General features: G+C 38.7%; 1 protein-coding gene across 3 annotated transcripts in view; it reads left to right on the plus strand.

Moving 5' to 3' along the window:
- Window positions 1-14,569, plus strand: part of LOC137180799 (protein diaphanous homolog 3-like) — a 190,480-nt gene that overhangs the window by 17,506 nt on the left and 158,405 nt on the right. For all 3 annotated transcript variants that reach the window (XM_067586049.1, XM_067586061.1, XM_067586056.1), the window contains one exon: window positions 5,926-6,056. In XM_067586049.1, coding sequence (XP_067442150.1) covers window positions 5,926-6,056 — 131 coding nt within the window. The remainder of the gene's footprint in view (window positions 1-5,925; window positions 6,057-14,569) is intronic.

The raw sequence follows: 14,569 nt of genomic DNA on the forward strand, positions 1-14,569 counted from the left end.
TGCGAACTAGAATGACACCCTCAGCAGCTGTAGCATGGCAGCTGCTGAGGGTGCCATGATGTTCATCATCATGTCTCTCCAGGACGGGACAGGCGGTTGACCGCTTGGCCAGAGAAGGAAAAGGGAAGGAGGCATGGGCTTACTGTATCTTTGATGGGCTGGTGTGCTGCCAGGAAGTGGTTGGCACCAGTAAAATGGCCCCCTCTGTTCCAGTTCCTCATGACAGGGCAAGACAGCCCAACATGAGTGTAGCAAAGAGGGCAGGTCTTAACCATGATGATAACAATACTGTAGGTTTTTGTTGCTGAAGATTATGGGGCAAGTGCATTCATCTGTGGTGCTGAGCTAGAGCCTTGTGGTGGTGATTGATTAATTGATTCTGGACTATTTTGATAATTTATTAATTGGTTAAGTTCTCTAAGCAAATTGCCTACTTTTCCTTATCTTACAGTATCATTAGTAAATTGTATTTGGATTTACATTATTGGTTGGAAAAAAGATTAATGTGAAAACATCACAAACGGCATCGGAAATAGTATGGGCATTTTTTCACTGTTTTCTGATGTTTTATAGACCAAACAATTAATTGAGAGAATAATCAGCAGATTCATCAATAATGAAATAAATCATTAGCTGCAGCTCTAGCACATACCAAACAGAATCACTTTTCCTAAAGGTTCAAACTGAATACCAAGCTATTCAGTAGTCGCTTACTATTATCAGTGAGTTGGAGCTATTTTGCTTTCCTGGCAATCTTTCTACATGCTCATATAGATATTTGACTCCGCCTATTCTGGTGATCAATATCCCTTTCTAGGGCAACAGAGGTGCTTATGATCATTTTAGCACACAAGTATGAAGGTGGGTTTTTTTGAGTGAGATTTTGACAGTTCACTTAATTTTTTTTTAATGAAAACTAGTGCATACACCTGAGAGTAAACATTGAGAATATTATAGATTGTGGCTTAAGCTGTCAGGGGAGAGACAGACTGGGCGTATTTCCATTGTTTTGGCAGCCTGCATGGTTTAGGGATATTTATTCCTGCCAGCAGCGATACAGGCTGATTTCTGAGGCCTTTGATGAATCACAAACATACCCAACGATATGTGATGCTTTGGCATTGGTACAGCTGTCTTGATAAACCCAGTAAGTGTAACTTTCTCTTTACACCACCCTCTTGCTAAAAAACAAACAAACAAACAAACAGAGAAACTTGCTTTTAAGCCTGCTACTGTCATCTCAGACTATGAAAAAGCTTTATGCGGGTATATGTACTAGTTTGTCAGGATTCATGTACAGTAGATTGTTATTATAGAGGGGAGAAAGTCTTTCAAGTCTATGGTCAGATACATTTTACTTAGAAAGTTGCACATTTATAAAGGCCCTCTCTGGTGGCTAAAGAGGGACTGTGGGCAAGATAAACAAATAAATTGTAAAACAATCCATATCTACAGTGGTAATCTATATATGACATTTGGCATGGTTTCACTTTGCATGTGATCAAACATTATGGAACATTGCAGTGTGAGAGATGGTGACTGTCTTAGTTAATTTCTGTCATTTCTGTGTTGATGACACATTTTTGAACCAACATGAAAAGATGAGATTCTGTGCCCCTTTGGAAAATGTTCTATTTGGGAAATGTGTCCGTTCGGTGTAAAATATTTGGAGGTTAGGGAACTAATTAAGAGACTTGACTTACCGTCAAATTAAAGAGAACCGGGGAATAAGCATTTGGGTTTACTCATCTGGTGGCCTTGATCCAAAGCCACCAGACAGATCCAGAAAAACCTGGAAAAATTAGATGGTCAAAAATGTCATTTTTACTTCAAATGCTAGTCCAATTTAAAATATCACTGCTGAAGGTGTTTTTAAACTGAAAACTACTGAACTTTTCGGTGTTAATTAAGAAAAGATTTTACAGACGCAGAAATAAACAAAATTGTGGAAAATAAAAGTTGGACCCCACATTACCTTCTGAACAACCTCAATTGTCCATGTAATGCTACAATACAAATTTTAAACTATGAATTTCTGAAGGCCCTGCACACCCACACAGGTGTTTTCATTTATTCTGGGTGAGACTTCTGCTCAGCATTTCAGACTGAGCCTATGGTCGACTGATAGTAGACAGGTATTTTTATACATGCACCTAGGCCTTGCTAGTACCTAATCTTGCAGCCTTTAGGTCCCACCCATACCTTACAAGACTAAGGCAAGGCAAGGCAAGTTTATTTGTATAGCACATTTCAACAACAAGGTAATTCAAAGTGCTTTACATGGAACATAAAAGGCATCAAGACAGAATATGAAAACAACACAAGACAATATAAAAAGACATTTAAGTACAATTTTAAAAAGTATAGTAAATTGGAGACAAAAAAAGCTAGTGAAATGCTACTGATGGCTTTTGGCTGAAATGTCCATTTCTGTCCACAGTAAGTAATAAGACAGATCTGCGAGTGCCGGTGTTTTGTTTGTTTCAAATAAAAAAATAAAAAAAGCTGAAATAGACTAAGACATAAAATAGGAGAATAAAACTTACAGTAAGATGTAAGATATTAACCCTCAAATTTGGTTCAATAAAAGGCAGTGGCAAATAGAAAAGTCTTCAGCTGTGATTTAATAGAACTGAGAGTTGCAGTAGACCTGCAGCTGTCTGATCTTTTTTTTTTTTTTTTTTTTTTTAGGGAGACCTGTAAAGACACATATACAGTAGATGAGTCTACTGAAGATAAATGCATGGACAAGTTTTTCTAAATCCTACTGAGACATAAGTCCTTTAATTCTTGATATATTCTTCAGGTGATAGTAGGCTGACTTTGTAATCGTCTTGATGTGGCTGTTGAAATTCAGGTCTGAGTCCATGACTTCACCAAGATTTCTGGCTTGGTTTGTGGTTTTTCACATTACCAATTGAAGATGAGTGCTGATTGAATTGAAGAAAATTCTGGCACATTCAATCATTGATTTGTTCAGTGCACTTACTCAGTGCTTGTATTGGACCACAGTCCCCTGGTGATGTGGTTATGTAAATTTGTGGTTCGTCTGCATAATTACGGTAACATATTTTGTTGTTTTCCATAATCTGAGCCAGCGGAAGCATGTAGATGTTGAACAGAAGAGGCCTATAGACACAAGGTAGTACCTGTCCTTTAAGTAGGATTCAAACCAGTTTAGTACTGTGCCAGAAAGTCCCACCCGGTTTTCCAGTCTGTTTAGTAATATGTTGTTGTTGACCATGTCAAATGCAACACTGAGATCCATTAATACTAGCCCGAATAAATATTTCACTAGTGTTTTCAGTGATATACCGTGTTGTGATTACCTCTGTTTAAACATTTGTGTGCATAGAGATAGCACTCTCAAAGAAAACACAGGAATGATCAGAGAGAGCAACATCAGTCACCACAACCTTAGAAATGTTCAGACCCGTGGAGATGATTAAGTCCAGAGTGTGCCCCTTGCTGTGTGTGGGCTCCATCACATGCTGAGTCAGTCCGTAGTTATCAAGAACACAACACAGTTCTGTAGTGCAGCTGTCCTGGGGCTTGTCAACATGGATGTTAAAATCACCAACAATAATTACACAGTCAAAGTCAATACAGATTATAGACAGCAGTTCAGCAAAGTCATCAAAAAGGTTTCGCAGTATTTAGGTAGCCTGTAGACATTTAGAAATATAACTTGAGAAGAGGAATTCAACTGAAGAGCCACATATTCAAAAGAAGCAAAATTTCCGTAAGATATCTGCTTGCATTGGAGGGAATCATTTAACAAAATGGCAACTGCACCTTTTTTCTTATGTAATATAGCTTCACTCATAAAACTGAAGTTGTGAGGGGTTGACACGGTAAGAACAGCTGCACTGTTATCACACTGGGCTCTGGCTTTTCCTGGGAAGAATCATGAGTGCCATCAGCCTTGCAGCCTGGACCCAGCACATATCAGTTCGAGCTTGCTGTATTTTGTACACAAATAACTGGATGTGCTGTGCTTTTATCAGGCTGGGGAGTCAGAGGATGATTCTGAAGCCATTGTGGAGGGAGGGAAAGGCCGGGTGCCGTAACTTTGATGAAACTGTGTCAAAACCGGCTGAGGACTTAAAGCCGTTGGTGGAGTTGGATGCCAAAGGGGGTTTAGGGGAGAGAAAATGGGAGTAGGATGTGGTGAAGTTTGGTCCCAGCAGTGACAAGCTCTTTCATCTGGTCACTGAACTCCAAGAGGGGGGAGGAGGGGGAAACAGTGACTAGAGAGGAGGGTGACCTGTATGAGGTTTCAGGGGGTGAAGAAGGTGAATCCTCAGAAGTGGTAGTTGGTGAGTGGGGGTGGATTCTTCCTTTAGGCTTTGATGACTGTCATGTTTAAAGCTTTCTTCAGGTGGAGGCTGGGGTGGCTCTCTTTCAAGGTTTCTGACGCATTTTGATGTCTTCTCTTGTTGTCTTCCCAAGGACAAGAGACAAGAAGTCTCTTGTCCTTGACAGAGGGAACAGATATGCAGGATTCTTTTTGTCATGTCAGAGACCATATCCTTGGGAAAAAGTATTTTGGTGTTTTCATTGCACATGCTTCACCCATAATCAGAGTTTTAGGCTCAGTCAAACTTTTTTTTTTTTTTTAGCTTTCCCTGTAGCCTTTTACTTTCTGATTTACTCTCAGTTCTTATCCTGCTGTGTGAAGATGAGAGGGAGATCCAGGGTCCTGCAACAGTGGATCAAATCTGTTCTCCAGTTGCACACTTGGTTGTTGTAGAGGTTTGTGGTTATCCCTTTTGCAGCTGTCCTTGGCTGTGTCCTACTAAGAACATGGGTTGAAGAGGCGCTCTGCCTGGATGATAATGCAGGCAAGCCAGTCACATCACAGATCTCAGGGTTCTGGGCTCTGCCTGTTACTCGTCCTTCCATTTCCAAGGGAAATAATTTACTCTTAGGCTTTGCGCCAAGAGAGTTCCAGGGAGGACTACCACTTGAAGATTGACAATGCAGTACACAGCCCTCCTGTTTCATGGTATACTTGTTGGCGCTAATTAGCATGCCTTTGTCCACTGTTTTGAGTAAAAGGTGAAGTGGTGGTGTTCCCACACAGTCCATTCACTTCCATGTTCAATTTTAGCCGGTGAATTTTAGTTCCCAGCACTGCAGTCTCCTGTAGAAGTCTGTGGTAGTTGTCTTTGGAGAAGGGGGGCATCTTGCTGCTAATTAGCTTTAGCTAAGTGCCATGTTTCTATTCACTGCAGTACAGGCATGTGCTGTTGGTAGGCCATGTTCGCATTGTACTGACCAGGTTATAAAAATGTTGAAATGTGGCAATAGCCTACTATATCTTCAAAAGAATTACAGTCCCAGTGATTTATAAGTATTCAGAAGCCACTGCTCATAGTTTATCATAGAAGAAAAACAAGAATATCAGCAGAAAAATGCAAGCAGAGGCAAGAGCAAGCAGCAAAGCGTCTGCACTGTAAGAAAGCCGCATATAAGCCCTGCTAGTGGACAATTGCACCAGTGCTGCTCCTTCTCTTCAGCCTGACTATACTGGTTTAAACCAAGGAGTGATTGAACAACATTGTAACACCATGCATTGGGTAACTTTTTCCCTTTAAGATGGTAAGGTAAACCATTCATAGATATGTGCTTTGTTAGGTTCATCTTTTTCTGGCCTATCTTAACCCTTGCATTGTGCTGGCAAAGGTATGTACTCTTTTGAATGCCATTTAGTTAAAACATGAATGCTGCAGCTCCAATGAAGAAAAAAAAATATTGAGAGAAACTAAATATATACACACACATCTGACTGGGACTTATCATGAAATGTGTTCATGGGTCTTTCTATCACTGCACTGACTATTCAGACTTTTTGGCCGCATGTTTTGATCACTTTTTCCATGGCTACGCTAAGAGATGTCTTCTTTCCTCTTTTTCATCCAGGGTAGCTTGAGAAGCAACCATCAGATATCTCCCCAGGAATTCCTGGGAGAGCTGAAGTCAGGGGTGATGGACGAACGTCTGTTTGCCTGTCTCGACTCATTGAGAGTTTCCCTTACCAGCAACCCTGTCAGGTACAGTACAACAATGGAAATAGACTTGGTCCCTTAAAGGTGCTATATGTAAAAATTTAGTTTAAAGCATTCAAAAATTAACTAAAATTATCGACAGAATGTGAATAAATAACAGTTTTGACGTTATGTCAAAGACAGCTTTATATTGTGTTACAGAGATATCTACTGAAGTTAGCATGCTAACCAGCTAGCCCCGGCTCATCCTGTCTCGTAATACCACTTTGTACCTCAAAGGCAATAGTGAGTGACTGTAGCGTCCAGTCTGCCCTCAGTCTAACATGAGAGGATGAAGAAGTAGCGCTGCCCCAAGGATGTATTCTAACCTCTTTTTAATCATCATCATGGACCAAAGACCTATGGGAGGGACTGTGCATTTCCTTTTTTCTTATGACAGGGTTAGACACCCCAACTTTCTGATGATATACTGCCCCCAATTTGTTTGGAGTGTGGAGTATGAATTTGACAGGTGGCCAGTTCTTACATATAGCACCTTTTAAGTTTACATGTTGTCACTATTGTACATTTAGTCATTCTTTTTGTAAATAATTACACAGTATAAACACATTTTGATGTGATCACTTTCAAGGCCTATTGCCTTAGGTTTCATGTTTTATTGACTGTTTGTGCATTTCTTATTTTTCATTTCTTATTAATTCATCAATGTATTGAGTTGTTACGTATTTCAATATAAAGGAAAGGAGGGATTCAAACAAAACAAAGTATAGAGTGGCAAATTGAGAAGAGCTGTAGCTCACACCTATGAACCTCAGAGGTTGTGGCTGTGAGGTGCATCCCAGGCAGAGGTGTTAATCAGAGCTGTAGCAAATTAAAAGTGCCTCATCAGGAACAAAACACTGTTGCCTGGTTAATGAATTTACCCAGAATTGACCCAAAATCTGAGTGAACTCATTTAAACTGTTGAAGCAGAGTTCTATAAAGCGTCATCTCTTGTTTCAGCCCACCATAAGCAGCCTGAGCAACAGACAATTAACAGACGATTATGCCTTTGTTAAATTCCATATGCCCCAAATCAGTAGATTAGTGAAATGAACAATTTTGGTTTAAGCTTTTTGTCCACTTTCCATTTCAATGACTTACACTTGTTCCTTTGTCAAATATCCACAAAATTGAGATGCTCTTAAGTAAAATGATTCCATAGTCACCGTACATTTATACAAGTGGGATAAAAGGGTATGCATTAATACACATACTGAAAATAATATTAATTGTGGTTAGATGGCTAATTGTGTGTCACAATGCTGAATCAAAGTACAGGTTTATCTCCCAATACGTAGTAAAGTTCACTTTGAGAGAGAGGATGTTTCTTTGGTGCTGTCAAAGCCACTATGACAAGCAGATCCCTGTCAGTCTTGTCTTGGTTGTCTCCCTCATATTAAGATTGTCGCTTTGGACTCTCTGCCTGAGGTTGGGGATTAGCAAGTTGGTTTCACATGATAATATGCTATGCCAGAACCACTTTAAAGGCAGTCAGAAACCTAACCACTTCTTATTGCCACTTGCACGCACACAAACACATAGACAGGTATAATTTGTTTGATCACAGTAAGTCATTTTCATGATTGACGTCATGGATACTAGGAGTGGAATCACAGATGAATGATATGATACTATCACGATATTCTTCCCACGATAACGATATATTACAACAAAGGTGATTCTGCGATACACAATATATCACATAGAAATATTCTACAATATATCTCTAAATAAAGAAGAAAGAAAGAAATATTTAAAAGAGCAGGAAATAGATAATGTAAATTTTATTAAGAGTAGATTAGTTTCACAGAAAAGTAATGCTGCCAAGTATAAATATCAGAACACTGCTAACTGTAGCCGCAGTTTGTGCTTCTCACAGAGCCGCTGCTAGCATTAGTAAGCGTGATAAGAGACAGCAGAGAGGCGACGTTATGTTAATAACTCAAAGATTTATTGCTTTTCTGTGGCAGTAAACACAACACGCAGATGACTAACTGTGCTATATTTAGAACTTTACAAGATATTCAGGGCTGATGCGCAACGATGGTAGGCTAAACGTAAACATGATAAACAGCAGCGGCTACGTACTGACACTCCCCCACAGACACAGACACACCGAACAGCCTCTTATAGTAGAGCCATGTACCACACACAAACTTTTACAAAGGGCCTTGAATGTGCTTCTAATGACTGTCAAAGATCCAGTGGACTCTCTGTGTGTTCCCAGCATGGACACAGAGAGTCTGACAGCAGCTGCTCATGGCTGGTCATTTTGCTTGCATTTCTTCTTCATTGTCTTCTTGCCGTTCATCTGACTGTCACCAGTCTGTTCAGCACCTCCATAAGGAGGCAGAGGGTAGAGGCACTCCGGTAGTGGTGAGCCAAAGTAGCTGAATCAATTCTGAGCAGTCCAGTGTTCAAAAAAAAAGTATTGATACTTGGCACCAGTGTATTGATAATGTATAACAATTGAAAATATTACGATATATCAATTTTTATTTATTATTGATTAATTTATTTTTTTGTCCCACCCCTAATAGATACATAGCATGTGTATAATAAGATCAGAATGCCTTTCTAGACTCTGGCCTGTCTCATGTAAAAAATAGTTTTGTCATGCTGTTCACGGTTGATTGAGGATGACTGTGGTCTTGCATCATGTTATGGCCTTGTGTTTTATCCTTGATCTTTTCTGTTTGAGGTGTGGTGAGCTTTTGAACAGCTTTTGAAGAGGCTGTTGTCTACACCAGTGGTTCTCAAAGTGGAGTCCAAGGACCCCCAGGGGTCCTTGTGGGGGTTCCAGTGGGTCCCCAACAAAAAAATGGATCATTTATTTTCACCATAATTCATCTATAAGTAACACAATGACAGAATGTATGACCAGTGTTTACCCTATATTCATTCAGCAACGGCGCACCACCACTGCAAAATTATGAGCGCCGCTGCTAAAATTTCAGACGATCATTAATATCAACGGGCTACTAATGATTTTCACTCGTACACTGTGTTAGGCCGAAAACCCTGCGTTATTGTGGATTTTTTTTGTCATCCTCCCTCTTGAAGTTAGCAACAACGCGTTAGGTTAACTTGACCAGGCTCACTTAAGGTGGACTGACTTTTAAGGTGGACCAGCAATTCTCATTTTAGCGTCAAGGTCAGCCTCTTTAACAGAGAATGGAGAAATGGCTGATGAGTCTCTTTCTTGAGTTTTTCATGCCCCCACATATGACAAGTGAGGAATTTTGCTGATTATCTGCTCTCAAATACACACTCAAGATAGAACAATAGAGAATAGCATTGCATCCCATGCTACACCATGTTATTGACTACCTTTCCAAAGTAAATATGTATCATCTGGCGCTCTCTCTCTCTCTCTCTCTCTCTCTCTCTCTCTCTCTCTCTCTCTCTCTCTCTCTCTCTCTCTCTCTCTCTCTCTCTCTTTTCATATATATATATATGAAAAGATAGTTTAATATTGCCTTAATGTAGCAAACATTACTCTCAGTATATTTTAACCTTACAATCCATCCCTCACACCATCCTTTTATATTTGTATGATTACCCTCCCCTTTTCTCACTTTTCTTCCCTTCCCTTGTTTCTGTTGTTTATACCCAGTTCAGCATCACTGAATGAAAGTGTTTTTTTTTAAAAAATACGTTGTTAACACAGCTGAAATGTATCATCTTGTTGTTTTTATGAGATATGAGCCTTCTCATGGCTAATAAACTGCCTGACTCATCTTTTTGAGTTTGCATGTGAATAGCACTCCCACCTACCAGCGCTCTTTCCCACCTACTTACACAATAGAGCAAAAGAACAGAGACTTCATTATGTTTTCTAGAACCTCTTGAGCATAGAAGCTCTATTAAGATGACAAGAGACAGACAAGAGAAAATTGGTGTTAAGAGCTTTTGATCATCATGAATCCATTTTTTTGAGACATTAATGAAATTGCACGAACTCCAGGAGTAGAATTCGGCAAACATAGTTTTAATTTTGTTAATAAATATGATGAAATAGAATTTTTAATGATAAAGATAAGAAATTGGTAAGATTAAAATAATATTGGTGACTATATAAACTTAAGCACTATGTGATATTCATATATTCATAAGTAAATTCTTATTTGTAATTAATTGTGACTGGATTCCTTTAAAATATATTAATATATATTTTAAAAAGAGTTGACCAAAATGGAATATAAAAAAGAAACTCTCACAAAATGTCTGAGAGATTCAATACATGGATTAATAAATGAAAAAAGACAAAAAATGTATGGAGATATATAGAAGATGTGTCGAATGATGACATTTGACTGACCAGTTTTTTGTTTTGTTTTGGTTTTTTTGGCCGGTAATGTTCATTCACGCCTCCTTGTCACTGAACACTGTATATTTCTATCTGTTGCTCTGTATGTGTATACTGTACCCTGTTGCACCTGCAGTGTCTATGCACTGGTATGTTTTCAGGGCTTGGCTAATGTGAGGGCACCATGGATAAAAAAAAAAAACAGGGGTTGATGTTAAAAGAAACTAGCTACTATTTGGACCTACCTTGGTGTGTTCTATCTACCTCAGGCTGGTGAACCTGTTACTTTTTCAAGCAGAAACAGGACCTTTTAAGCTGAATGTGGGGGGAAAATATAGTAGCTAGAGAGAGCATTCATTGACTGAACAAGAGGAAACTCACTGTCTCAAAATCACGCACATTATGTTCTTCCTCATGGGTCAGCTTCAGCTCTGCCCATGGCATAGTGTGCAAGAGGGGCAGGCAGGAGGCCTGATGTACTGTGGTATGGTCCATTACATTCTGTGTGATTTTACAAACATCCCTTAACACCCCTAAGAAATCAGAATGTGTATTAAAACATGAATGGGTGCACAATACCATTCACAGTGATATTTTTGGCCGCAATAATTGTAGAGGGAAAATTTGATACTGTCACATTCCTAATAGTAGCTTGGTTACATTTTGCCGTTTGCTGTAGAGCTGAGTAATTGCTAATTTCAGTTAAATGATATGATACTTAAATTATGAGCTCAATCTTTTTCTGCATAATGTACAGAATGTGTAGGCTGAGGTTACTTGTTATGAAATATAGTTAGGGCTGTACAATGTGTAATATGTTTGCAATTGGGAATCATATTAAAACATTCAGGGAAAAGTTATTCAAAAATGAACACATAGGATAGCTGGATACATTAGATGTCTTAACTCTCGACAGTCCCATAAAATGTGAGGTGAATAGTAATCAACATTTTTTTTCTTTAAACAGTGAGCTCATATCCAACTGCATGAAATGCACACCTAATGTGTCTTGTCTGCTCATATGCAGAACACCTTTGAACAATGTTTACGTGTTGTAAAATGGTTGTAAAATGATAAATTAAATGAAGCCTCACCTCACCTCACATCCGGGCCTGTTTTTGATAGAGCAGCTCGCATCTCTGAAGCATGAAATTTACTTGTAAATGTATATACATTCCTACATTTGTTGGCAATTTACATACCCCTCCACTCAGAAATGTGTTTTTTGTTTATTGTTACTTCAGTTGGATGTTTGAGCTTCACTGTGATGTATGTGCAGAGTTTGATACTAGAAGGCTGTTTTCATGTTCAAGACGTGTGCCTACAAGCAGGATTTGTGACATCAAAACTAGTTTGGAAGCTAAATGCGGTCTAATATGCAACTTACACAAGTGTGATGTGGAAACTTGAAGTATCCAGAACACATACACTGAGAATGGACCTTTCAGTGAAGTAGGAGACATCTGGTGTCCAGCAGTTAAACTTTTGAAATGAAAAATATTCATTGATTCTGGAATGTTTAATTAGGGCCTAAATGACACTTTAAGGATTTTAACAAGATAATTGAACTTTTTTCTGGAAAAACTATGTTAGACACAAATTATTATTCAAATAGGAGTATTTTATATCCATCTTTAAACATGTCTGGAGGGGATCTTTAAAATGAATGTTTAATGATGTATTTCTTTTTTCTCCTTTCAGTCCTCTGCTTTTCTCTGTGATCACAACTGTGTTCTAATGCAGCTGAATTCATAATATAGTTGTCAGATAATTAATAATAATTTGATTTTGGTTCATTAATACTAGATACTAGTGAGATTGGCTATATTACCACTTAAAATGAGCGGTCAGAGAGAAAGTTGAAAGCAACAAAAGCTTGTCATATTCAAGTACAGCCACAAAGCATCTGTTACCACATCTGAATGAGCGCCAAATGTCTATTTCTGCTTGTAAAACATGAAAAATCTCCAAAATGTCTCCAGTGAACATTGAAGCTGCTAGTGAGCCAGAGCGCAGCCGGAACGCAACGCAGCCAGATGCTGTGTACATTCAGCATAAGATAGCATGTTACGGCTCAACAGTCTGTCTTAGTGGCAGAGCTCCTGTCTTTTTTTTAAAAAACAGTGGGCCAGCAGTGGTACCCACCAGCTATATAAAAGCACCATTTACAATCCTGAGTTGTGGGATTGATTTGGCAGCAAAGTGCATTTTGTCTGCCACTGTTTTTGGAGGCTTTTCACTGTCACTTTCTTGGCACTACTGTAGAAAACATCTCTCAATCATCGCCTCCATCCAATATCAGGTGGTTGCATTCTGCTAGTATAGGCTGACAGACTTATAATGCTTCCTTATCAGGTTCCTCGTGGCAAAGCAGACAGACTTAGAGGTAATTTGATAATTCCTACACCTTCAGAGTGTCACCCTGTGAGGCTTGCCTCTGACCCCTGCATACCTTACTCACATCAGCTATTCCAGCTCTTTCTTCCTTTTTGTGAAGAGGCCACAATACTAGCCCAGAGGACCAGCAAGGCTACAGGATGTAATTGTGTTAAATGGATTTGAGAAATGGATCTGACAAACAAGTGGAAATTGGTTTTTGATATTATATTAAAACTGACCTTCAGGTTTAAGACCCCAGCTTTTTCACTTTTGCTATGCTGTAGGGTAAAGTTTAGCATCCCTCTTCCTTACACCAATATTTTTAATAAACCTTTGATGCTCTTTATGCCTCATAAACCTGCCACCTAACTACAATACACAAAGATTTACAATTCCTTGAAGGTAAATTGCAGTGAATTACACATCAATGTCTGTTTACAGGTCTTGAGTAATACCAACTCATGTATGAAAAAAGTTGAATAAAGCCTTTTGTGGCTCCAAAGGGAGCTGTGTAAACGCTGATAAATTGCCTCAAGTGTTATAACTTGCCAGTTGGGGCCGAAAACTTCAAGTCTGAAAATGTAGAAGAAAATCTGGGGGTGCGTAGTGAGAAAGGAGCGAGGTTATGAGAACTCTGTAGCCTGCTCCTCATCTCCGCTTAAGACTATCAGCTCAAGGCTACATTAGCCGCTACAAGCATAACACATCCAAATCTGTACAGTTTGAGTAAATCGAGCTGAGTTGCATATTAGGTAATGCGGGCACCAGACAAGGAAGAAAACTGCATGGAGTAAAAAAGACAATATCTCTGGTCCTTTTCTTTTTTCAGATGTCCATCATGAGTGTGATAATGTTATGCTAAAACAGTAGAGTACTGTTATGCAGATCACACTCATAGTATTGTTATAGACACTATGCATAAATGTTTTTTTATGAGTATATTTCTAAAAAACATAAGGCTACAAAGAGCTTCTAGAAATGTTGTTTCTCCTCTCTGAGTAATTAGCAGTAGTTGATTTAACGAGTGGCAGGGTATGCATGCTATAATTTAAACATTAAAACTGTAATTTTTCCATTTCATCAGTAACATGTCAGCAACCTACCCTTTTCATAAGGTGTGACATATACTCTATTTGGATTTAAAAGTTTGAGAAAGGCACACAGATTGAATAGTAAAGATGTTCATTGTATAACATTCACACAAGGTATGGTGTGAAGTGTTTTATTGTGAACAACTGTTCATTTATTACATTCAGTGTTTCTAGCTAAGTATTAATGAAAATGGTCAGTTATAGTCCTAGTAGCTGTTGTGATGCTTATTCTCATAAAATCTGGTTTATAGTACAAATTTTATCTATTTAAAGACCCCCCATTGCCATTCAAGCCAAATCCTATACTCAGACTTGCATGGTGTTTTTTTTTTTCAAATCATTCTTGAAATCTTGACGTTAACATGAACAGTATAAATACCTTGACATTTGAGATATTGTAGACACTTGTTTAGTTTTCACAAGCATTGGTATTGTTGTTAGTGGCAACAATGGGGTGATAGTGACGTCATTCAGTCCTCACTGAATGAAATGACTTCTTCTATTTTTATTTCAGATATCCTACATTGTTGTTACTCCAGCCTCTGCTTGCTATCTGTCCCTGGAGAGCACTCCTGTAGTCAGTTAACTTGCAATATTTGGGACAACATTTTAAAGTAAATTTTTTATTTCTGGTTCATAACTGCTTTGGCGGAGTGCAACACTGCTGCACTGCTTGGGAACCTTGGATGCATTCTCCTGAGACTCTGTTAGAACTCAAGCTACCTTAGCTGTGAAGT

This window comes from Thunnus thynnus, chromosome 1 (genome assembly GCF_963924715.1).
Source record: "Thunnus thynnus chromosome 1, fThuThy2.1, whole genome shotgun sequence".
NCBI classification, from domain to species: domain Eukaryota; kingdom Metazoa; phylum Chordata; class Actinopteri; order Scombriformes; family Scombridae; genus Thunnus; species Thunnus thynnus.